Source organism: Gobio gobio (genome assembly GCF_949357685.1).
Source record: "Gobio gobio genome assembly, chromosome: 15".
NCBI classification, from domain to species: Eukaryota; Metazoa; Chordata; class Actinopteri; order Cypriniformes; family Gobionidae; genus Gobio; species Gobio gobio.
The window spans coordinates 20,828,926-20,855,982 of record NC_137108.1 but is presented as its reverse complement, the minus strand read 5'-3'; the positions used below and the strand labels follow the sequence as shown (position 1 = coordinate 20,855,982).

At 37.3% G+C, this 27,057-nt stretch overlaps 1 protein-coding gene across 1 annotated transcript in view; it reads right to left on the bottom strand.

Annotated features, from left to right (window-relative positions):
- LOC307139200 (dynein axonemal heavy chain 11) overlaps positions 1-27,057 on the bottom strand; it is a gene marked incomplete at both ends in the record, with an annotated part of 73,202 nt that overhangs the window by 4,867 nt on the left and 41,278 nt on the right. The window contains 21 exons of the mRNA XM_079838090.1: positions 123-350; positions 687-814; positions 900-1,048; positions 1,183-1,376; positions 1,861-1,983; positions 2,424-2,594; positions 4,554-4,694; positions 4,933-5,097; positions 6,209-6,413; positions 8,317-8,439; positions 8,567-8,802; positions 9,085-9,258; positions 11,873-12,007; positions 12,137-12,238; positions 13,409-13,591; positions 16,370-16,513; positions 16,986-17,099; positions 17,212-17,358; positions 18,496-18,729; positions 25,319-25,480; positions 25,588-25,730. Coding sequence (XP_079694216.1) covers positions 123-350; positions 687-814; positions 900-1,048; positions 1,183-1,376; positions 1,861-1,983; positions 2,424-2,594; positions 4,554-4,694; positions 4,933-5,097; positions 6,209-6,413; positions 8,317-8,439; positions 8,567-8,802; positions 9,085-9,258; positions 11,873-12,007; positions 12,137-12,238; positions 13,409-13,591; positions 16,370-16,513; positions 16,986-17,099; positions 17,212-17,358; positions 18,496-18,729; positions 25,319-25,480; positions 25,588-25,730 — 3,401 coding nt within the window. The remainder of the gene's footprint in view (positions 1-122; positions 351-686; positions 815-899; positions 1,049-1,182; positions 1,377-1,860; positions 1,984-2,423; positions 2,595-4,553; positions 4,695-4,932; positions 5,098-6,208; positions 6,414-8,316; positions 8,440-8,566; positions 8,803-9,084; positions 9,259-11,872; positions 12,008-12,136; positions 12,239-13,408; positions 13,592-16,369; positions 16,514-16,985; positions 17,100-17,211; positions 17,359-18,495; positions 18,730-25,318; positions 25,481-25,587; positions 25,731-27,057) is intronic.

Sequence of the window (27,057 nt, the reverse complement as noted above, 5' to 3'; positions counted from 1 at the left end):
CTTTGGACACCTCATTCTAAATTATTACTATTTTTCTCTTTTTTAGGATAATAGTCAAGTCGAAGCAAAACATCAGATTAGTTCACATGTGAATTTATTGTTTTTGTCTGTGTGGGAAAGACCTGGGTGAAGTTGTCCAGAGCTGCATGCAGGCTGGAGTTCATGCCAGTGGGCGGTTCAGTAGTGAGTTTGAGGCCATTCTCCAGGATGGTGCGAGGGATCTGGTGCTCATGGGGGCTGGGGACTGGTTCTCCACTCATAAACACTCTGTAGTTTGAGTGAGCATTGCTGCCTGTGTTCTCCAACAGCTCCTCCAGACGACCCAACCACCGCGGCAGCAGGTGAATATTCTGAAACAGAAAAATTTATACATTTTCAAAACCATATAAATGTATAAAGAGAAAAAAATAAAGAGATATTTGTAAAAAAAGATCAAAATGTAAAAGAATAGCAGAGTACGCAACACAAATATAACGATAAGTTATAGTTGCACTCACTTTCACATTGATATTTTTTCTGGGTGATGAATGACAAAAACATTAGCCGCGTTTCAATTACTCTTCAAAATGTGCAAATTGAAATTGCGAATGGAAAATATAAAAATGTTACATTAGTTTTATAGTCTTCTCCAGGTTAGTATGCATGTATTGTAGGTTGGTTTAGTATGAAATGTACCAAAAATGTACCTGCAGTATGACCCAGTGTCCTCTTTTAGCTGCAGTCTCCAACACTCTCTCAGCCACAATCTCTTGTCCTTGACCCAAGGACACATTATGGAGGTTACCCTGGTCTATGGTAAAGCCAAGCTTCAGCCCTAGTACATAGATATGATTGGGTTAACACTCTGATTACATTACAAGTTAGGCTAAGTGTCTTGTGTAAATGGTTTTTCTGTGTACCAAGTGTCTCTACATCCTTGACAGGGTTGACTCCAGGAGAAAGGATGAAAATCACAGGTGTAGAGGGACTGCACTCTTCAAAACACTTTTCAAACTCCATCCGACCAACATCCATATACTTGGAACCCAAACTGTCCTCAATGAAACTTCTGTTATGGTGTAAAATACATAAAGACAATATTTAAAGACCAAAACATTGGTGTTTCAAACCTGTCCAGCTCCAGCTGATTTTAAATTAAAATTTTAGGCTGATATTGGTTGTTTTCTGAAGCACACTCATTACTGGAGAGCGTAGGTCATCCTGTCAGGCCGAGTGGCTCTGAGAATGATGAGTCTCTGGAGGGGGCTCTTATTCTTCCAGTCCTGAGGGAGACGTTCTCTTTCTGGACACTCTGACTCCACCAGCTTCCTCCAACGTTTGGCAGAACCTTCCACATCCCTGTCCAGACCCCTGAATGCATCCAGCATGGACAAGCTCTGCAGTGAAATGAGATTTAGTACTTATAACAACAACAACAAAAAAAAGAACAATCTTCAAAAATTCAGCAATTTACAAATGTTCAAATGCATTTTAAAACATTGCAATATTGCCTGTATTTACAGAATACATCCTGCTTTTATTTTCTATAAATATTCACACTGTCTTACAATAAGGACCCTTGTAAACTGGTAAAGAAACAGTTCACATGAAATTGGAAATTATTATTTCCTTTGCCTCATCTTTTTAACACTAACAAATATATGTGAGAGACCATTTATGCTTATGTGAAAATACTAAGTCACTCACATATATTTGGAGGTCCTTCACATTAAATAGTTTGAAAAACTCCTGGGCGAGATGGGTTAACTTATTTAGAGGTCAAAAAAGGTGCTTCCAACTGATAATTATCTAAAAGGCAATGCTAAATGACATCGGAAAACACATGAAAGAGAGCGATTTCCAGGCACAGGCAGTTCTTACCCTAATGGCACCCCAGGCCTGTGGAGACAGGAAGCTGACGGGACAGCTATGACAAACTTCTACAGGAAATCGCAACAGAAGTTCCAGGTCCTGAGCCTCAATGGAGCCCCTCGTCAGAAGAATCTAAATAAAAGACCAGAGGTGCAAAGTAATGATGACATTAGACCTCAGGTCTTTTGAATACAGATGTCTCCATCCATCAGAGAAGGACAAGCAGGTCCCGGAACAGCTTTACTCTGTTTGATGTGGACGTGTGAAGGACAGGCGGTGGAGACAGACAGCAGCAGGGAAAACAGGTGCTGTCCTGACAGGTATTTGCATTCTGCCACTGTGGCCCACCCTCTTGTCAGAGCTGACCAGTTGAGGGAGAGGGGTGCCTGGGCTGTGAGAGTTAATCAATAGGAACGGACCCGACTCCACTGACAGGGCCTAATGGAACTTAATGTAAGGGCAGAAATGTGGAGTGATTGATGTGAATGACAAAGTGCAGGAGGAGGAAGGGAGGAGGTGGTGGTGGGTGGATAGGAGGTGTTTCTATTCTGCCGGCGTCCCGTCCCACTCACCTGGAGGGCGGTGTGGGTGAGGAAGGTGAGTCGGTCCCTCTGGAAGAGCCCCTGGCAGGTGTACTGAAGGGCTGATTGGGTGATGGCCTCGGTAAGAGATGAAACACGCACTGACACGTCTTCATCACATGGAGCTCTCGCAATGGCTTTGAGGAACACTTTGTTGAAGGCCTTAAACGTAAAAGATGATTCAAAATAACATTTCTTAAAAACATGATCATCAAACAGAAAGAGCTGGATGATTTTTTTTTTTTATGATATCAATCCACAATCTGACTTGTGATGCAGTCTGGAATCACAAATCACACCATTTTCATTCATTTGGGGCCAATGGGGTCAGAAAAATAATCTTGTTTTCCTTTTGATTTAACCCTCTGGTGCTCTTCGTTTAGGGGTTGCATTGGTTGTCTTCCCGGTCATAAGTGACCGGACACCTAAAAATTAATCTTCCTCCACCCCAGTAAAACCAATGCAATTAGTTTTTCTTCAATAATATTTTTTCTTTTTAATGTTGTATTTTGAGATTATTTAACAGTATTTTTTAATATTTATGCAATAATTATGGTCTATTTTTTAAATTTTTTATTATTGCAGTATTTCAGGTTAAAATAGAGACTAGGCCTTCAAAACATTTTTTTTGAAGGCAGATTAGCACCCTCTTTTAGAATTATTTAAGAAATCATGCAACCATGGGTGTAATCACTAGAGGACTCTATGGAGAATTCCCTAGTTCTGTTTTGAACACATTTAATTAATTTTTTTTTTTTGATGGATTTGAATATACATTTAAAAAAATCTTAAAAACTATTTATTATAAAGTTTTATGTATATTTTTTTTTGTTAGAAATATAGATTTTTTTCTGTGAATTTGTGTTTTTTTCAGATTTCCCATTCATTTCCTAAGGTGTCATTTTTGACCGAAGAGCACAAGTGGGAGTATTTTTTTTACAACCACTTCGAATCATGCCGTTTTTGTGTGTTCACATACCTAATGCTAGAAAAGTCACCAAGTTTCATATCATTCTGATTTTTAAAAATTCCAAATGTGGTTCATAGGTTCAGTTTTTCATTGGTGTGTGTGTGTGTGTGTGTGTGTGTGTGTATAAGTGTGCGTGTGTGCGTGCGTGTGTGGATGTGTCAATATCACATTCTTGATGTTTTAGAGTGTCACCCCTTTACTGCTGTGTACTTTTTCAGCATTGTGGCCGATTTGTAGATTGTACACAATTTTTGTGTTTTTGCAGATTTCCCATTCATTTCCTATTGTCGGTCATTTATGACCGAAGACAATGAACGCTACTTTTTTTTTGTAAAAGTGTGTTTACATACCTAATGTAAGAAAAGTCACCAAGTTTCATATCATTCCGATGAAACTGTGATTTTCAACATTTCAAAACAGAAATTTTTCCGGTCAGAAATGACGAAGAGCACCAGAGGGTTAAGTACATTTTTCTGGCCCCATTGGCAGATATTTGTTTTTGTTTTAAGCTTAAACTCATTAAATGTTGATGATTTGTTTCAGAAAACAAGACTTGCTGTAATATCTAAGTTAATGTATCTTGTTTTAAGGATGTTTAGTCATTTGTACTGGAAAACCTTTAGCAGTGTATCGTTCAAATATTTGGGGTCAGTGAGACTTTTTTTCAGCAAGGATGCCTTAAATTAATCAAATTTGAGAGTAAACACTTTTACATTGCTACAAAATAATTATATTTCAAATAAATGCTGTTCTTTTAATGTTTTCTATTAATCAAAGAATCCTGAAGAAAAAAAAATCAGGATTTCCACAAAATATCAACCAGCACAACTGTTTACATTGATAATAATAAGAAATGTTGAATCTTAAGCACCAAATCATCATATTAGAATGATTTCTGAAGGATCATGTGACACTGAAGATTAACGATGCTGGAAATTCAGCTTCACCATCACAATAAATTATATTTTGAAATATATTTCAACAGAAAACAGTTGTTTTAAATTGTAATAATATATAACAATGTTACTGTTTTTACTGTACTTTTTTTCAAATAAATGCATTCTTGGTGAGCATAAGAGACTTCTTTCACAAATATAAAAAAAAACTTAACCGACCCCAAACTATACTCTTTTTCTAGTGTAGTGCGTTACCTTGAGGGAGTATTGGTACATGTGGTTAACGTTGTGGAGTTCTTTAATAGTGAAGTAGAGTAGGGCAGCTCTCTCAGCTGCTGGCCGGTAGAGATCTCGTGCCTCATTGGTCTTCATCTCATTCTCTCGAGCTGCAATAGCCTTTGTAAACAGCAAACCATTGTTGAGATATACAGCCAGATACAAGTTCTCAAATAAATGTATACAACGATTAAACCATTTAGGAAATCATACTATCGGAATGGACACTGAGTTTCTTTCCATATTTCAATGTTGTAATTACACTTGTCAGTTTATTTTACAACCATTTCAATTTTAAACACATTGGACCTGAGTAAACAAACAACAAAATGAGGTAAATGGACAGTGAGTATCATACCTTGTTATGGATGTGTCTGGCTGTGTTCTTAGTATATTCTAGCTGTTCCACTAAGGCTGTATCTCGCAGGAAGTTTCCTTCTGCCGTGGACAGTTTGCTCAGGAGCTCATCCTCTAGTCTCTTCAGCTCAATCTGACACAAGTTCTGCTGCGTGCTCAACTCCAACTGAAGCAATCAAAGATGGATAATGTTAGTATTTTAAACAAACTTCTTACACATTGTCATTATGGGGTATTGAAAGAGGAAAATAATTAATTTAATCAATTTTGGAATAAGGCTGTAACATAACAAAATGTGGAAAAAGTGAAGCGCTGTGAATACTTTCCGGATGCACTGTATATTACAAATATTGTTGGCTCTTTGATGCATTGTTTTTGTTGCACTTTTGTGAGTCGCGTTGGATAAAAATGTCTGCTAAATGCATACATGTAAATATTTAAAGGGTTAGTTCACCCCAAATTTTTAACTGTCATTAATTACTCACCCTCATGTAATTCCAAACCTGATGATTTTATTAAAGACATTTTTTAATAAAATCTAAATTATTTCTGTCCCTCTATTGACATTTTGACACTTAAAAAAGTTAAGACATCGTAAAACTACTCCATATGAATTAAGCAGTTTAGTCGAAATTTTCTGAAGAGACTTGATCACTTTATATAATGAACAGATTGAATTCAGGCTTTTATTCACATAAACATTCATCAACGCACCAAGTTAAGATAAACAGAAGCTCAAGCATGCTTGCTTGACATGCAAGAATCAATGAGGTTCATTCTCACTTCTGCAAGAACCAATGAGATTTGATCTTGCGCGTCAAGCAGGTTCAGTTGAGCTTCTGTTTATGTCCACTGATCAATGTTTATATGTGAATAAAACCTAAATTCAATCTGTTCATCATATAAAACGATCAAGTCTCTGCAGAAGATTTTGACTAAAACGCTAAATTCAAATGGATTCGTTTTACGATCTCTTTATGAACTTTTTGAAGCGCCAAAGTGGTAGTTGCAATGGAGAGTACAGAACTGGCTCAGATTTTATAAAAAAAATATCTTCATTTGTGTTACGAAAATGAACAAAAGTCTTACGGTTTTGGAACAACACAAAGGTGAGCAAATGATGACAGAATTTTCATTTTTGGGTGAACTAACCCTTACCAAAAAATGTAACACTATTCTGCCTTGTAAATCCTGTTATTGCCTTTGGGCAAAGCAAATGTAGTTTATTTAGCTCTTTATATGTTGTGAAGTAATTATGAGTGACTTCTGTGACTGACCTTCATCGTCTCCAGCTCAGGTCTTTCATGCGTGACCACCTGCCCCAAGAGCTGTTCCTCCAGGCCAGTGCGGGTCACTGTGAAGTTTATAAGTGTGGTCTGGGCCTGCAGCTCTGGGGGGAAGTGAGGGTTGGCTTCCTTAGTGTGTAGAAGGAGACGGAAACCGCTGTTATAGTCACACTCCTTATCACCCAGTCTGATGTACCTGTGGAAACACCACATTGTGTTATGCATTCAGGACATGCCTACACTAAATCGTATTAAACAGCTTGACATCTATGCAAAGAGTCAGTAAGCGCATTCCACCCGCACTAGACACCAGTTTCACCAACTGCCTAATTGAAGCAAACAGAAAAGAATGACAAATGCTCCCAATAGCCACTACAGGCAAAGGCGTTAAATAAAACTGGAAGATGATATTCCCAGCAGCCAATATTTATCCCAATCTGCATTTCAATTAAATCAGGCCTGGCTGGCCAAACGTGGCGGCTTTTAATTTTTCCCTAATTACCCTGTGCCTGTCAGCCAGCGGCAACAACTCTCATGCCAAAGGTTCCGCCAAGGCCCGGGTCCGCTCCGGCTCTATATCTTCAAAAGATGGAATTAATGTACTATTGATAGAACCATTACTTCACCAAATTAAAGTCCCAGCTGATGGATTGGCTCATGCTCTTCCGTCAGACATGAAAGGAATAATTAGTATTCATTACTTCACACTCTGCAACATTCCAATTATTAATGAACTTCAGCCGAGAAGCTGCACCAGATCCATCATGGCTGCCGTGGCCGGATTAATCACAGGAATGGACTGGTGTGTGGGTCAGGCGCTGGAATAAACTTGTAATCAAATTAAACATCGGGCCACAGTTATGGGTCAAAAGAGTGGGACTGTGTAGGTGTCCCCGTAGTACAATACTACAAGGACAAAAGACTAGAAAGACGTGATAAATTAGAGGTGAGAAATTAATAACTCAGCACACTGAAAAACAGATGAGGTGTTGCATCTATTTACACATCCTAGAAATACCTGAAAAAGCACACTGATTATTTAAAATTATTCTCTTGGAGGATAAAAATGTGAACAAAGTTAACAATATCTTCTGTAGTTCATTTACATCTCATCTAGTAACCCAAATACGTAGAGATTTATTAAACATGGAGTAAAAGTCTTTTAGACTATGATCTCTCCTTGGACAGACAGGTTTAGCTCAACTTTGTAGTGCACTTTGTAGTGCTAAACAAAACAAAACAAAACCAAAACCCAGTAATTATATCACAGTACATACATACTGTATTTAGTTTTCTTTGCTCAGATTCAAAGAAAACTGAATACGCAAATTGATACAAATTAATCTAAATTAATTTTTTAAAGATTTTACTATTTTTGGCATGATTAAATATAGTAAATATATATTAAATATAATATAATTATAAACAAAATTAGCTCGTTAACGCATGTGATTCATTTGATAAGAAATAATATTAATAATATTTAACACCATTTACGCAGCATCCTTTTTTCTGTCATCCTTTGGCTCATATATCTTTTGGATCATCCTTAATATAATAATATAATAATATAATATAATATAATATAATATAATATAATATAATATAATATAATATAATATAATATAATATAATATAATATAATATAATATAATATAATATAATATAATATAATATAATATAATATAATATAATATAATATAATAATATAAATCATATCATATCATATCATATAATTAATATCATATAATATCATATAATAAAGTAAAATAAATTCTGTTGTTCTCCCAGAGTTAAAACACAACACTCTAGTTGCCTAAACTGATCCGTATTCAACACACATAAGGAAAAAGAGCAAACAAATGCACATTTATCAGCTTCTGTGAGTGCAGAATCAATACCGCTGCCTCCACCTCTATTCAAATCACACAACCTCAATTCATCTTCCATTCTAGTTTTCATACTGCACAGAACAAAAATGGGGCTCTTCAAAGCTCAGTATAAACCCCCTAAATATCTATGCCAAAAAGCTGCAATACACTCATTGAGAGAATCACTGGTATAATACAAGAAAACATGACATGGATGGCTAAACTTGCCTTCCTTTTTTCAAGGTTTGTCTTCCTAGCAGTGGCTCCAGGAGCGGGTCCACTCTCTCCTTGATGTTTTCAATAAGGACCACCTCACCACAGGCCAAAGCCTGCTCAATAACATCCAGATACCTATACGATAACATTAACAGTGAGTGAGCAAGTCCAGGACAAGACAAATCAGCCTCAAGACTAGTAGCATTTTAAGTTTCTTTATATTATTAAAATAAAAAATCTGACCAAACTAAAATGACTTTACCCTTTCTGGCCATACTGCAGCACCCTCAGTCTGGGCCCATACAGGTTTCGGATCCACTTGCTGGCCTGCTGCTGAGGATCCACCATCAGAGGCCAGCGCTGGCTGGACATCAGGATGGCTGCATTTTCAACGGACAGTCGATCAGCTGGCAGGCCCTGGTTCTGCCAGCCTGCCACGGTGGCCTGGTCAGTCAGCGTAAGTACAGGGTCCAGACCGTCTGTCAGCAGGATAGGGGTCTGGATCACGAGGTGTGAGGAGAGGAAGACAGACAGTGATGCTATTCAATTCAACGCTCCATTGGAGTGCAGACACAGTAGTACAGTAACAGGATTTTACAGTAGACAGCTCAGGAAGAAAAAAAACCCTAAAACATCACAAGAAAAATGAGAGTTGGCAAATAAGCCATAATATCAAATAAACTATTCCAAGTCTTGTTATTTAATCATATTATGTGACTAACAATAAATAAATAAATGCAAAACACTATATAATTCAAATAATGGAAATGCTGAGCATACTTTGAGTTCTCGGAGGAAAGGAATCAGTATGCCATGAAGGAGATGGTGACGGTACGGCTGTGTGAAGTATCCAGCATAAGAGACGAAAGCAGCAGCCACAAGCACATCACCACACACGGTCTTCAGCTGAGACTCCAGCTCCAGCTGTCCCACCGACCAACGCACATTTTCTGCCTGAAGTGAGAGAATTTGGGTGAATCTCTACCTATAGCATTGTGACTTTACAGAGGCCAAAAATTTTGGGGGGAAATTTAGGTCACACTTAAATACACATTATGTAATAAAATATTAATTCAACCATTCAAGATGCGCATCACCAATTCCTTAACACTTGTTCTAAGCTGCGCGCGTGCGTAGCTGGCAAAATGTTCGCCCAATAGAGAAAGGTTTTGCTCAACGAGATAAGAAATTAGAGGGAACATTGCTTAAGACCAGATAAAAGAAACAGCAGTGAAATTACAACAGACATTATCATTTTGGTTTTCTTTGTATTGCAGTAATGAGACTTTTTGGTTTTTGGCTATGAAAATTGGGAAAGACATTTTTCTCAATAAACATAAAATTTATATTACTATTTAAAAGTTTGGGTCCGTATGTCAAGTACTTTAATTCTACAATGATTAATTAAATTGATCAAAAGTAACAAAGACAAAGCCATTTGTTATATGACATTTAAAATATAACATTTGTAAAATGTTATGTTTCTATTTTAACTAAATGCTTTTATTTTGACATTTATATTAATGAAACCTTAAAAAAAAAGAATTTTCCAAATATATATATATATATATATATATATATATATATATATATATATATATATATATATATATATATATATATATATATATATATATATATATATATATATATATATATATATATATATATATATATTTCGGCGAATGATCCTCCAAACTTCGTGTGGCCTTCAGATTAGCTCAAGAACAGTGTGTAGGGAGCGTCATGGAATGGGTTTCCATGGCCGTGTTCTCTGGAGTGACGAATCACGCTTCTCTGTCTCGGATGGACGAGTCTGGGTTTGGCGGTTGCCAGGAGAACGACACTTGGCTGACTGCATTGTGTCAAGTGTAAAGTTTGGTGGTGGGGCGATTATGGTGTGGGGTTATTTTTCAGGGGTTGGGCTTGGCTCCTTAGTTCCAGTGAAAGTAACTCTCAATGCTTCAGCATACCAAGACATTTTGGGCAATTTCATGCTCCCAAATATGTGGGAACAGTTTGTGGATGGCCCCCTCCTGTTCCAACATGACTGCACACAAAGTAAGGTCCATAAAGACATGGATGAGTGAGTTTGGTGTGGAGGAACTTGACTGGCCTGCACCAAAACCCGATAGAACACCTTTGGGATGAATTAGAGCGGAGGCTGCGAGTCAGGTCTTCTCCTTCAACATCAGTGCCTGAACTCCCGAATGCGCTTCTCATGTTTATGGTCAAAAATTGCCATAAACACACTCCTAAACCTTGTGGAAAGCCCAACTCCATTTTAAACCCTACAGATTAAGAATGGGATGTCATTAAAGTTCATGTGCATTTAAAAGCAGACATCCCAATAAAGTATATGTATATATTTATAAATGTAATGAAATATTTTAAGTAGTAATAATATTTCACAATGTTACAGTATTTTTTAATTAAATAAATGCAGCCGTGGTAAGCAAAAATCGTACCAACTCCAAACTTTTGAACGGCAATGTATATATTTGCAAACACAACCCAGTAATATCAAGACAAAATGATTGAGACAAATGAGAGGAAACACTTAAACTTTAACACTTAGCCTTCAGACCCAGATATAAACCTCACTCTTAACCCATCTGCAATCGATCAAACACAAACAGAACATGAGCGATAATGTATACAGTCACAATTCACCTAAACTGGCTTTGAAAGTTTAGTTACATTTTCACTCAGCATCAATTTAGCACTCATTTAAGACTTCAATAATATCGCAGAGATGCTCCTGCAATGATAAATCTTGTCTGACATTGCCTTTGCAGGGGCCGAGCTTCTAGAACATGTCGCATAATAAATTCCCCGACAGTTAAAAATCACTATAATTTTAGCCTAATGCATTATGGATTGCTTGGAATATCACTCAGTCCTGGGTGAAGCGTTTTTAATTTCCAACAGCTGTTAAGGCTTTGAGGTAAGTTAATGATTACATATAGACGGGCTGATTTATTAGTCTAAACACTATTGCTTCCAGGTCAATGGCATAAAGACAAATCATTTGTCTTGATATGTTTAAAAGCCAAGCTGTCCCATTGTAGCCCTATTCATTTCTCTGAATAAGAAAGTCGAACATTTTAAATAAAAGCGCTAAAAGAAACATTATGTTATTATTTTTTGCATTACCACTGCTAAAGATTTTAGATAATCTCACGTGGATATATATATGGTCAAAGCTACAGGGAGTGAGAAAAGAGAAAACCATTTAAAGTCGGGCATGTACACACAAATCCAGTTCATCCCTCATAAACCAATTATCCTGATCGCCCCATTCAGGAAAATAGATAGCAGATGAATATGTGCCCTTCTTGTTTCGCTGTCCCGAACTGGCCTACAGCCATCTAGCCCCTTGCCCAGATCAATGGTGCGTTTGCCGTGGTGCACCCCTTCCTTCCGAGAGCTCAATCTCAGCGTCTGGCCAAACATTTAAGCCATGGTCACCTCCCCTTTAAAATTAAGCCAAACTCATGTTGAGATTAGGTCTGCTGGTGCACTCTCCTATAACCCCAGACCCTCTCCTCTCACAGCCGGCCAGTACCTGCAGGCCTCCCACCAGCCGATTGGCCAGCTCAATGGTCTGGCTGGTGCGTGTCACTTCCTCCTGGCAGCGCAGTTTCTCAGTCGCCGCCTTCTCAAACTGAGCTGTTAGGCTTTGCAGATGCCTGTCCAGATCCTGTCAGCACAAAGCAACTATGAGATACTACTACTTTATATCTTAATATTAAGTATTGTTGACTGGTTATGGTGCATGAATAGCAATTTTTAATTTTACTGTATTAAAGAATAAAAGATTGTCACTTACTTCCAGTTTCTTTCTGACACTGAGTAGTTTTGCAGTAGCAGCTTCCAATTCACTATTGGCTTGTGCCAGAGCCAGGCGCTTTGGTGCAACCTCACAATAAACCTTAAAAACCCAGCAAACATTCACTTTCCTTACATAGGCATATGAACAAAAACGGAATTCTTGAAATAAATGATTATTTGTCATTTTGAAGCTAAAAAACACTTTGAGTAAAAGAAAGGTACAGGTCAATATTTCCCATGGATTTAAAGTAAAAAATATGATTAAAATGAATACAATCATTTTTACTGAATTTAAATTCCTCAAATTTACATTGATATCCATATTTTTTAAAAAAACATTTAAATAAATGATTGTTTGTCATTTTAAAGTTAAAAACAACTTTGGCCTAAAGAATATTACAAAAATATATATTTTTACAAAAAAAAACACTTAATATATATTTCTAAATATTAAAGCAGATTTTTAAAATAAATGATTGTTTGTAAAGGTGAAGCTAAAAACCACTTTGACAAAGAAAGTTAGAGCTTTTTTTTCCCCAAAATATTTCCCAAGATTTTTTTATATAATTTTTTTTACATTTATAAAGTTAAATTTTATGTTATTTAAAATATTTCTAACTATATTTTATTTCCTCAAATTGCATTGATATCCATATATTTCAAATATAAGCAAAAACATTTTAAAAGATAAAAACAACTTTGGCTTGAAGAATATTACAGCTTCATATTTGGAAAAATGTTAACTGATTTTTAAAATAAAAGATTGTTTGTCATTTTGATGCTAAAAACCACTTTGACTTTTGAAAATTAAGCTCTAACTTTCTTTAAAATATTTCCAAAGGACTGTTTGATTATATTTATGATTTCTTTATCAAATGTATAAGTTAGATTTTTCTTTATGCATAATATTTTAAATGTTATTAAATAAAATAATATTTAATTTAAATTCCTCAAATTAAATTAATATCTATACATTTAAAATATAAACAAAAATAAACAAAAAGGTGTTTTTTTTTTAAATAAATGATTGTCATTGATCATTTTAATGCTCAAAAAAATGTTGAGTTTGTAAAGAAATGTTAAAAAAATGTTTTATTGATTTTATAAATTAGATGCTCCTAAAGCTTATTTTTTTCAAATCTGATCATTTAAAATGTTATTAAAATGAATAGAATAAAATGTATTGAATTTAAATTCAGGAATCTGCATAAATATTCATATATAAATACTTGTATGCGTTTTTAGTCTGGTACATGTCACACTTCCTCACCTCGTAGTAGCGCACTATGTTGATGGCCCACGCACAGAGGCCTGCAGCCGCGTAGGACTTGGTCCGGACGTGATCGGGATGGAACTCTGGGTTTCTCAGGTATTCCTGCTTCACCACGCTCAGACAGGGCTGAGGGATGTGCTCTTTATCATAAGAAAGTAGAGCCTGCAGAAAGTCATCCACCTACAGAAGAAGAGAGTGATTATATCATTATATAAAAATAAAAAACTATGATGTTGCCTATTTTTTAAAGACTTTATTGAAATAAATATAAATATGTAACACAAAATACACTACCTTTAAAAAGTTTGGGTTGTTTTTGAAAGAAGTCTCTTATGCTTACCAAGGCTGCATTTAATTTGGTCAAAAATACAGTAAATATTGTGAAATATTATTACAATTTAATTTAATATAATTTATTCATGTTATGCCAAAGCTGAATTTTCAGCATCATTACTCAAGTCTTCAGTCTCACAATCCTTCAGACATCATTCAAATATGATGATTTGCTGCTCAAGAAGCATTTCTTATTATCAATGTTGAAAACAGATGTGCTGCTTAATATTTTTGTCGAAACTGCAACATATTTTTTTTTCAGGATTCTCTGATGAATAAGAAGTTCAAACAACAGCATTTATTTGAAATCAAAACTTTTACATAACATTATAAATGTCTTTACAGTCACTTTTGATCAATTTAATGCATCCATGTTGAATTAAAGAATCACTAACCCCAAACTTTTGAATTGCATATACAGTGAGGAAAATAAGTATTTGAACACCCTGCTATTTTGCAAGTTCTCCCACTTAGAAATCATGGAGAGGTCTGAAATTGTCATCGTAGGTGCATGTCCACTGTGAGAGACAGAATTTTTTTTTAAATCCAGAAATCACAATGTATGATTTTTTAACTATTTATTTGTATGATACAGCTGTAAATAAGTATTTGAACACCTGAGAAAATCAATGTTAATATTCGGTACAGTAGCCTTTGTTTGCAATTACAGAGGTCAAACGTTTCCTGTAGTTTTTCACCAGGTTTGCACACACTGCAGGAGGGATTTTGGCCCACTCCTCCACACAGATCTTCTCTAGATCAGTCAGGTTTCTGGCCTGTCGCTGAGAAACAAGGAGTTTGAGTTCCCTCCAAAGATTCTCTATTGGGTTTAGGTCTGGAGACAGGCTAGACCACGCCAGAACCTTGATATGCTTCTTACAGAGCCACTCCTTGGTTATCCTGGCTGTGTGCTTCGGGTCATTGTCATGTTGGAACACCCAGCCTCGACCCATCTTCAATGCTCTAACTGAGGGAAGGAGGTAGTTCCCCAAAATCTCGCAATACATGGCCCGGTCATCCTCTCCTTAATACAGTGCAGTCGCCCTGCCCCATGTGCAGAAAAACACCCCCAAAGCATGATGCTACCACCCCCATGCTTCACAGTAGGGATGGTGTTCTTAGGATGGTACTCATCATTCTTCTTCCTCCAAACACGTTTAGTGGAATTATGACTAAAAAGTTCTATTTTGGTCTCATCTGACCACATTACTTTCTCCCATGACTCCTCTGGATCATCCAAATGGTCATTGGCAAACTTAAGACGGGCCTGGACATGTGCTGGTTTAAGCAGGTGAACCTTCCGTGCCATGCATGATTTCAAACCATGAAGTCTTAGTGTATTATCAACAGTAACCTTGGAAACGGTGGTCCCAGCTCTTTTCAGGTCATTGACCAGCTCCTCCCGTGTAGTTCTGGGCTGATTTCTCACCTTTCTTAGGATCATTGAGACCCCACGAGGTGAGATCTTGCATGGAGCCCCAGTCTGAGGGAGATTGACAGTCATGTTTAGCTTCTTCCATTTTCTAATGATTGCTCCAACAGTGGACCTTTTTTCACCAAGCTGCTTGGCAATTTCCCCGTAGCCCTTTCCAGCCTTGTGGAGGTGTACAATTTTGTCTCTAGTGTCTTTGGACAGCTCTTTGGTCTTGGCCATGTTAGTAGTTGGATTCTTACTGATTGTATGGGGTGGACAGGTGTCTTTATGCAGCTAATGACCTCAAAAACAGGTGCATCTAATTTAGGATAATAAATGGAGTGGAGGTGGACATTTTAAAGGCAGACTAACAGGTCTTTGAGGGTCAGAATTCTAGCTGATAGACAGGTGTTCAAATACTTATTTGCAGCTGTATCATACAAATAAATAGTTAAAAAATCATACATTGTGATTTCTGGATTTTTTTTTTTTGATTATGTCTCTCACAGTGGACATGTACCTACTACGATGACAATTTCAGACCCCTCCATGATTTCTAAGTGGGAGAACTTGCAAAATAGCAGGGTGTTCAAATACTTATTTTCCTCACTGTATATGTATATATAGTGTATATATAGTTCAGTGCATTAAGATACTACAATAAAAATCTAATTTTAGAGAAATCAATTATATTAGTTATGATGTTATTTGCGATGATGCTGTATTAGGTAAACCCAACTTATTAAGTACATATTAAATTGCACACACATTTTATTCAAAGCATCTTAAAGTAGAATAAAAGCACAAACACCGGAACAATCTGGGATAAAATGTTGCACTGAAGGTCACAGTAGTAATAAAACACAGTTATGACCTTTTCATTCGTGGGTCATCCCTACTTAGGACTCAACCTGCAACCTCTGAATATGCATCCTAGTTCTTTATCCATCTGATATATCACACATCACAATTTCAAAAGCCATCTCCTCCTCTTCATGCTGACCTCATAAATCAACCTTTCCCTAATATTTCCATTTCTATCTCATGTGACATGTATTTAATATTCTCTTCCACAGAAGTGCTTTCATAACGTGGTGTATTCATGACACTGTACCAGGTTAGCGGGGTCTGCGGGTCAAGGGCTGGATGTGGATTACACTAGCATGAATCAGACAGCACTGGGTGTGTTGTTGTCATAGCAATGCCTTTACCTTGCCCATGAAGACTCTGGCGGCCTTCCATCCGCGGTCTTTAGGAATTCGCCCGCGTGGAGCCAGCAGCACCATCACAGCCGCGGTGACGTTAATCACAGCCTCCGGGGGTTTCGGGAACGTCTTTAACTCTGTCAGATTTACCTGAAAGATACAAAAGAGGAAGAGAAACTGAACTGCTAATTGAGTAAGTGTTACCCTTTAAACCATCAAATTCAGGTGACACAAATATTTCGCACAATTCACGTGCAATTACTTTTTAAAATAGCAACATTTCCACTTAAAATTACCCAGAAATGATTACTAGAATGTTCTAGTGTCCTGTGAGGGCAAAGCTGAATATTCAGCATAATTTCTCCAGTCTTCAGTATCACATTAATCATTCTAATACGTGCTGATTTTTTTTTAAGGATCCTTTGATGAATGAACAGAACACATTTATTTGAAATATATATAAATGCTTTTACTGTCACTTTTGATCCATTTTATGTGCCCTTTCTAAAATAAAATGTTTTACTTTCACACAAAAAAAAAATCTTACTCACCCTAAACTTTTCAAAAGGTAGTGTATAAACTGTACATTTACACAAACAGTTTTTTACATTTTAAATATTACCTTGTTGAGTGTTTGGAGAGCAGTTGTAGCCGCCTCTAAAGCAGGCTCAGCTTTAGCCAGATCACGTTCACATTCCCTCAGTCTTCGTGACACCTCTGCTTGCATGGCAGCTACCTACAGATGAATACACACTCTCATAAGTAATGTGGAAATATCAAAGCACCATCCTGATATTCAATAAAGATACATCTCAGATCCTCCAGCTGTAAGGCTTCGGTTTATCTACCCTTTGCTCTTCTAGGTCAGCGTCTTTTCTCTTCTGGCTCACTCTTTCTGTCTGCAGGCCAATCCTGGCCATGAGAGCCTCAGCGGCCTGGTTCTTCAGCGTCAGCTCCACTTCCTGTGAGTTCAGCTTGATGGTCAGATCCTCAACCTGATGCGAATATATGATGTTTACATTCAGTATAAGATGTTCTATTAATTATTCATAATTACATTATATAAGCACTGGTTAATACAGGAAACAGAGTTCTGTTCTTAACTACAACATTCCAATTTTGGGGTCAGTAAGACCTTTTTTTATTTTTTTTAAGATATTAATATTCTGCAAGGACACATTAAATTGATCTAATGTGACAGTAAAAACATTTATAACAATTACAAAATAAATAAATAGATAAATAAAGCTGTTCTTTTGAATTATTCAAAGTATCGAGAAAAAAAAGTATCAGTTTCCACAAAAATATTAAGCAACATTAAACCAACATTTCCAACATTGATAATAATAAGAAAAGTTTATTGGGCACCAAAACAATGTATATAATGATTTCTGACAGATCATGTGACACTGCAGACTGGAGAAATGGCTGCTGTATATTAATCTTTGCCATCACAGGAATAAATTAATTGTATTTAACATATTTTAAAAAATCAGTAAACTATTTCACAATATTACTATTTTTATGTTTTTTTTTGTTGTTGTTGTTGTTTTGATCAAATAAAGAGACTTCCTTCAAAAACATTAACGGTAGAGTAATTACAACAAAATATAAATCCATACATTTAAAAGTTTCAGATGAAAGTCCTTCTATTTTTATTTATAAAATTAATTGACAATTAAACAGCAAAAAACAACAACAACAATTTTACGCATTTACATTAGGTTTTTCAATGCGTCTCAAGGTAAAATTTTGCAAATTTCTTTTAGAGCACTTTCATCCAACACATGATCAAATTTAATCTCATAATCAAGGCTCTCCAAGACCTCGCAAAAAGCTTTTTACGACTTGCTGAAAGTTGTAAAAGCAAAAAAAGTGTTTTCTTTTTTTATCTATATTCCATTATCAGATAACACCTCTGCAACATTTGAATACTAAACACTACATCACAAAGGCAAGCAATCATCAGACTATCAGACTCAAGGTTTATGAGCCCCTCAGCCTTCAGTGAGTGATCTTGGGCATATTAACTAGCAGTAACTACATTCTTTCCCAATTCCACAGCTCCAGCCTTGAGGAGAGTCTACACGGGGTCGGTCAGGAACTCTGTGGTGGCGATGAGTTCTACACACCTGAGAGGCAGTCGTCTTGAGTTTCTGAAGGCCAGACTGAAGCCTGCTGTGTCTCAGATGCAGTTCCCTCTCTCTCTTTCCCAGCAGACTCTCGTAAAGTCTCAGCTGCTCCAGGAAGCTCTTGGGCGTGCTGTAGTTGTGCCTCCTCTCATTGCAGCAGTAACGCTCGCTAACCTGCTTGACGCTCGCGTGAGCGTGGGCCATGAAAAGACTGATGGATTCCCGAACAGTTGGCTGTAAAGACGAGAGTAAGAGTGGGGAGAGAGGGTAAGAGAGGGACCTGTTCGGATTAAACGCTCTTTAACATCCTCGGCTGTCAAGAGCCCTGAAATATCATCTTCATAAATCCTGAATTCATCTCCAAGTTTGTATGTCTTTCGCTGGCTTCTGGACTTACTCAATCTGAAATTTAAGTGCAGGACGCAGGAGGGAAGATTAAGCTGGTAGAGGGCTGGGAAAATAATGGTCCAAGGCTGGTGACACCCTGTATAAAGTAGGGCGAGTGTTTGTCACATGGCTTCTAACTTTCTGAGACTGCACGTTGTGTTTTGTTTATTGGTTATTTATGATGCGCACTGCTGTCTGATGACTGACTCATTTATCAGACTGTTAAAGATCAATTCACACAAAGGCAAATGCATTTTAAAAGATGCAAGAACACAGATCATAATTCACTGAAAAGCAATAAAACATGTACATGTAACTGGCTGGCAAAAAAAAAAAAAGAAAAAGAACAAAAATAGATGGTTATAAATGAATACCTGACATAATGCTTTTTGATAAACAGTGTATCGAGTTAAATGCATGTAAATAATCCATCAATCTCTTAAACTCAAAGGTCACGGTTACCGGTGTCAGAAATAAAGCACTTTAATACTTATAAACGCATTAAGGTAAAAAATGTTGCACAAATGTGGGATTTGGCCATAAATCTAATCCAAGAGTAAACATCTAAAAGATAAAAAAAATTGTTATACAAGTAGTTATAAAAAAATAGTTATACTGACTTCTGAATAGTTTTCACAGAGATGTCATTTTGAAGTAGCAATTCAAATAGGGATGCCAAAGTTAATGTAATGTAATACACATGCAAGTAAGTACCTATATTAAATGTTGAATTTTTTTTTTCACTTTTAAGTTTTATTCTGTTCTGCGTGGTTTCCAAAAACTGATCAAAATCTTAGTGTCTGATGGAAAAGTCCCTAGTGTACCCACCCATTTATGAATAAATAGCCATTTAGGAAATCCTTATTAGTAATTCAATTAAACAAAGCCCTTTGCATTATTTTTATGGTGAAATTGAATTGTCAAAATATTCTAAATATTACCCATGAGCAAAATTCTTTTATTCATTGAAATTTAACACCAATGAAGAACTGCAGGCCAATGGCAAAAACATCCATAACGTGTGGGGAAAGTTGCTTTATTACTCAATTCTTCTTATTTTTTATTACTTTTTATTATTTCTAATTTATTTTTTGCTAATTTCCGGTTTGCATTTACAGTGTGCTTTGATGCATTTTGCGAAGTAAAGATGATGTTTGCTGTGCAAGTGAGCTGACTGTTGCAGATTTTTTTCTCCTCCACTCAAATTGCGGAGTTAAGACCTATAATGTATTTTACTTTCCTTAAAAAGCAACTTGAATGCGTCCTCCGCAAACATTATGAGAACAATAATTGTGATTACATATTTGAATTGACTGACAGCCCTAAATTCAATACTCCAGTATAGTACAGCACTGAGTGAAATACACAAATAGGAAACAAACTCACAGCTGGCCACGAGTCAACACACACACACACACACACACACACTCTTCACATATCCCTGTACAAACTCCAGCACACGCACACAGTCTGGCTGAAACAGCTGTGGCTTCTCTGAGGGTCAGTCTGTGTGTATTAATCACTGTTGCTTTATTAGCATAAATGATCCTGCTTAGTGATCGTTCCACTGGTGCAGGGAAAACAACAATGCAGAGAGAGAGAGAAGCTGCGTCTGTCATTGAGCTCACTGTGCATGTGATCAGCCATTTGTCTTCACTTCAGAGTCGAGCTAATGATGAGGAATCTGGTGTAAATGTAATTGTGAGGAGAGAACACTCATCGAAAGAATTACAGTGTCTTTTAGCCTTTTAGTTTTTCTGTGTGAAATGATAAATTAAACCTCTTTTTGCTACGCCTATTGAAAGAATTAAAACCACTTCCTGTAAACTATAAATCAATATGGCATTAAGAAACTAACAGAAACAAGAGAATTAAACATATTTTTATTAATTATTAAAAACAGAGACTACGAAAACCCTGTTTCAACACTGTTCACCAAATAGTTGTCATAATCATGTCAACCTTGCCCTCTTTTTTTTATAATATGGACAAAAAGTGGCCAACAGCTTTTCTGCTTTTCATATGGGATTGGAACGACATGAAGTTGGAAATGTCCTTTTATTTTTGGATGCCTTTCAGGCTCGAACGAACTGGTGTGAAAATTTCGAATGAAATCAAGCCAAAACTAAGTTAGTTTAGAATTCGTTTTGGGAGTTTGCAACAGCTTGCCAGTGAACTTTCCAGAAAAGTTCAGGCTTGTAAACGCCTTCAAGCTATCATTGGTCCGTGGCGATTACATAATAGGTAGGTGTGGCTCTGAGGCTCCGCCTTCTTTGACATGGAAATATTCTCTGGTTAATTTCTTCTGTTCAGTCCGTTGAAGTCAGACACAAGTAAAAACACACTGGAGAGATGATTTATAGTAGAAACTAAGGGTGTGTGATCTCACGATTTGTGATGGTGAATGATTAAAATGTCTTCACGATCTGCTTTTGAAGAAATATTGCAGTGTCGTGCTACAGCGTATTCTATCAGTTTGTAGTTCTGGCGCCTCCGTCCCAACATACAACGCGATATCCATTCACATGTTAATCCATATATAGGGTTACACTCACATGACATTGCAGTTATTAACAATCATGAAAGTTTATTATTTGCATGCGTTTTAAAGCTTTATTTATTTTATTCACAAGCTGTTCTGACAAGCTTTTCAAAGAGCGTACACCCGAAGTGCGCGCACACTAAAAGCATGTCAAATAGCATGTGAGTACTAATCTAGGTTACCTTACGCATCTTATTCTGCTTAAACCAGGGGTCTCAAACTCGCGGCCCGCGGGCCACTTGAGGGATGATATTTTGTGGCCCCCTACTTGACATCAAAGTTTAGTGTTAGTGCGGCCCGCACGTTGTTCTGAAAAGCACCTTTTTGCTGAGTCGTTGCGTGTGCCGCGCTTGCTGCCTCTTGTGTGTGTGTGTGTGTGTGTGAGAGAGTTGGCTTGCCCCTCCCTCATGCAGTATAATTGGTTGACACCGCATGATTGACAGGAACAGAATGTGAGGCTGATCAGGCAGTCGAAACGAATGTGGTCTAACCGCGCTTGTCAATGTCAAAATGATTGAGATGGCCAATCAAATCAAAGTAGGCGGGGTTTACATTCTCTTTTGGCTCGTGCACAGTCTTCACAGTTCACACACAGACGAGCGCGTCAATTTATCGCTTAATGCCGTTGCGGAGAGACTGTATTTTTTCTGGTGAAATCATAAAACAAAATGCACACAAACGTGTCCATGCTCCTAATCATTGATGAACATCTTTGATTTTAATGAAGAAGAAGAAGAAGAAGAAGAAGAAGAAGAAGAAGAAGAAGAAGAAGAAGAAGAAGAAGAAGAAGAAGAAGAAGAAGAAGAAGAAGAAGAAGAAGAAGAAGAAGAAGAAGAAGAAGAAGAAGAAGAAGAAGAAGAAGAAGAAGAAGAAGAAGAAGAAGAAGAAGAAGAAGAAGAAGAAGAAGAAGAAGAAGAAGAAGAAGAAGAAGAAGAAGAAGAAGAAGAAGAAGAAGAAGAAGAAGAAAAAAAAAACTATATGAGAGCGGATTAGAACGCGGAACCTTTGACACGGTTTACAAAAATTCTACCACCATACCACTAGGAATTCAAATGTTAATGGCGGATCTATGTATTTATTCACTCAGGCAAAGAATCTAGGGACTAATAATATATTTGACGCAAATTGATGCAAATATTGTTTGCAAATAGTCCCAAAAAGATTATTTCCCAACTAGAATTAGACCTAGAATTTCGTTCACTGTTCTGTTTGACCTGGTTACGGCCATGCTTTGAATTAGTCTATTATTTTAAATAAATTGTTACATAATGATTTAATTTCTATAGGCTATATTTAAAAATAGAGAAGGCAAGAGAAGCCTATGTTATGAAGAACCGTTCATGTTGAAGAACTGTTAATAATAAGGATTGAGAAGATTGGACCAGTTGTGCTCCTTTTTTTTTTTTATCCTTGATGCGGCCCAGCCTGACCAGAGTCTACCTCCAGCGGCCCCCAGGTAAATTGAGTTTGAGACCCTGGTTTAACTGTCAAATACACAGAAGGTTCACATAAACACAATCGATTATGTCTTAAGTGAACGTAAACAGTTGGGAGAAAACTGGATGAGTGTCTGTATATTAGATCCGTGCATGAGGTCTTACAGTAACAGCTGCCTAATAAACCAACTGCCGCTTGTCATTAAAGGTGGGGTAAGTGATATTTAAAAAATGCTTTAGAAAAGTGTCTCGGGGCCGAGTACCAAAACAAACTTGTTGCCAATCAGCAGTAAGGGGCGTGTCTACTAATGATGGGGAGAAGAGAGCGCTCGGTGCACATCATTATTCAAAAGAGTCAAGACACGACACACAGGATGGACATTTGTTTTTTATCTGCCATCTCTCTCTTTCAGTCATCGCTCAGCTAAAGTAGAAAATGTCTGTGGAACAAAAGAAGGCTTACGACCAGGCAAGAAGTAGGACCCGTGTAAATATTGGAGCACTCAAGGAGGGGTAAGGCCTGCAATCAGACACAAAGAGGATGCTTTATTTCTTCTCGAAAAGTGAGTAATTGGTTTTGTTTTGTTTCAAGGAACTAATATATGATGGCTTTTGCTTGAATATGCTCGTTGTGTCATGTTCGCTTGTTTGTTCATTTGCAATCGTATTGTCTTTGACTTCAGCTATAATAAAGACCCATTAATTTCCACACCCTTTAAGCCTGGTGCATCTAAACCTCCTCCACTGTCTGTTTCAAGCGTCAGCTCCCAAAGTGTCCGAAAAGTAAGATAATATAATACTAATATATGTTTGTTTCCTTTGGTTCCTCTTTTAGTGATCAATATAACCCTCGAATCTTGTCATAATTGTAATATATTCGTTAGTTGGACTGTCGTGTTCGTGCTATCGAGTTGCTCATGAGAACTGTGTTTGTGCTTTTGGGATGGAAGGGAAGACTTTTTCATTGAACATTCAACCTGGATTACCATAGTAACACACATTGCCTTCACTTATTGATGACATCATATCCTCGGCCGGCTGGCACATCAGATTCTGCCATAGTCGTTGCCTGGGTTGCGTACGTATTTGTGGGGCGGAGCTATCAAAATAGGGGCGAGACCCTTTTGGGGTAGGGCCGTGTTTGTTTTTGGTGATCGGTTACCAGAAATAGCTAATCCACCTTTAATGTTAATCAAACATCAAAAGACAAAGAGAAAATAATTTACTACTCTTCACTGAATAACTTTCTATAATAATTTTGACATTTGTTTATTCAATTTCTTACTTGAATACTAGGCCTACTGTTAAAAACACCTACTGTAAAAAAAAAATAAAGCACAGTTTATTTCATTTGTATATTATATTGTATTTGTAATGTGCATCTTTGTTCTTATTTTTAATAACAAAAGATAAAATAATGAAATAAAGATTTTCATCTTCGCCCGCTCCTACTTTAGCCTAAATGGTCTGTCATTCTTTTTCTTTTATATTTTGTTACCTTGTAAGACTACATTTTTAAAATAGGGAAATTAGTTTGGCTGTACTGCTCAGTCAGCCTGGTCCTACCAGACTCTCGAACATTTCATTTGTACAGAGAGTGTGGCCACTCTCCATTGACAAGCGTTAACTTCCTTGAAGGCGGGGTACTCTTTTGAAGTTTAAAACTATTGGACTACACTCTGGATCTGCCATAACCAATCGCTAACGTTTGGTCGTGACGTAGGTCATCTCAAACTAGCGGACAACATCAACATCATCGTTCTCAGCCACTCCTCTGTTCGCTGATTGGACCGGTTCAAATTTGACCGGAGAAAACCAGAGAATATACCGCAATACTGAAGGAGTACTGAAGGAAATTGAGCGGAAGTACGTAGGAGGAGGAGCAAGGCTACTGCTCAGTCACTTGCAAAGTAGAAAAAGTAGTTAAAATTGTGAATCATGATTTTCCTGGAAAGAATCTTGATATATTTTTGCAATATTGCCCACCCCTAGTAGAACCTAAAGTTGTAACTCTAATTTAAAGTGACACGGACAGTTTTTCATGTTTAATACTGTACACTTGCTTTATAGCAATCTATTTTATGAAGTGCAATATAAATAAAAGTAGTGATGTGACTTGACTGGAGTGTCAAATTGCAGAGCTAGTGCAAGCATATTTACTATGACCAGATGCTTTCTTAACTGCCGTTTTCCCACCGCTGTCATTTTAGTTGTGTGTTTGTTATTGAGACAAAAGTAAGTAGCACTTCTTTACATATTCACCTAAATGCCAGGTCCCAGTAGCGTGGACAATGTCGGGATGTTTGCCAACAGCGAAGAATGAAAAAGAACTTTACCCTTTGGGATATCCCATGACTATGCAAGAGCTGTAGCCAAAACTTTTACAGACAAGGAGCATTTATAGATGAAGTACTGGTGTGGAAATCCAATGAAGCTACTTCCACAAGCTCAGGTTTACCTGAATACTTGGGATGTCCTGCAGGAACTTCAAGCTGACAGACTGGAGGGCCTCCAGGGACCATTCCTGGAACCAGTCCAGAGTGGTGCAGTTCAGCAGAGCTGGGAAACGGCGAGCACGTAGACGCAGGCTATTACCTACTGGAGACATGCAGAGCACGACCTACACACACAAACAGTATGCACACACTGTAGACACTTATCTATTATCCAAACAAGATATGCAATAAATCTGACGTATAAAAAAAGACACAGTCATTGCAGTGAGACCTTGAGTTGTTGTCGTACTCGATTCATAAAAAAGCTCCAGCAGTTCTCATAGTTGTCCAGAAGGCCCAGTTCCCGCACCTCGCTCCTCACAGCTTTCCTAACACCATCCACCTCCTCTTCACTTAACAGATCAGGGATCTCACCTGGAGTCAGACGCCACATAACATTCATTTCACTTAAACAGATCACGTACATTAATGTATTTACAAAGCTTTATATTGAGTAAGTAACATTTAGGTAATAGTTAATGTTACTAGGTAACATTTTAGTCTAAATACAGTAGTATTTATCCAAAATTCCACATATAAGCAGTGTTGTTATCATTAAAGTTGCACTGAAACTGAAGTAGCATCAGATCTTTTTTTCTGTATTGTGATGTACCGTATTGCTCCGAATATAAGAAAATATATATTTCTGAAAAAATGAGGTTGCCTTATATTCAGGGTCTAGACGTTTAGATGTCAATAATACACCAGGAACAATAGGGAGTGCTAAATACATGTAATATGGATGTGCCACACAGCGGAGTCATCAACAACTCTCCTTAAGCAGCCAAGAAATACGGTGTGTCAGAGTGTAATGTTAGAAGATGGCAAGCCTAAAAAGACTTAAAAATGCTAACGGTCAAATTTTGCCCATTGGCCTCTGTCCATCATGGCCTCCTAATAATCCCCATATACTGATTGGCTTCATCACTCAGTCTCCGTTCCACTAATAAGCTGGTGTGTGGTGGGGTTCTGGCTCAATATGGCTGCCGTCGCATCATCCAGGTGGATGCTGCACATTGGTGGTGGTTGAGGAGATTCCCCCTTCTATATGTAAAGCGCTTAGCCTGGTTAAAACCAGACCATTCTCAGTAGTAACTGAGTTATGGTCTGGCAAAGCTTCATAGACAAATCATTTCCAAAGGGGCGTCACAACGGGCGTCGCTCAAATGCCTCTCGGCTCAATTGGATAGACCTAAAACCAATCAGAGCGATGAGGGAGATGAGGTATGCAGAGCGACGGAGAAACATCTGACTGGCCGTTTCTCAATATGCGTTCTTGTCTGTACTTGTGTTCTCAATAGGAAATGTCCCCGGTTTCCATTTCAGAAATCTGGTCACCTTACCTAAACCACATATTAATGTTTAATATATTATTTTTTAAATGTAAACGAAAAGAGGCATGGTGTTTTATACTTCGTTTTATTATAAATATATAAGATAATCAATGTAGGCCTAGCTACGAGTTGCCTGAACCATATTCGTGTGGCTATTATATTATTATGTTTAATTTTTATTTTTTTATGAAATGAGGCAGTGGTGTTTTATGACATATTGCGTACGCGAACTTCTGACTTGCGTCCGTGACTTACCAAGTTTGACTCCGGAGAACGAACTCCCGAGGACGGGAGGACACTAGTCCGCCTACAATGCTCTTGACAGTATCACTCAGTATATATTTGTATATGTAATGCAGGCAATGCAT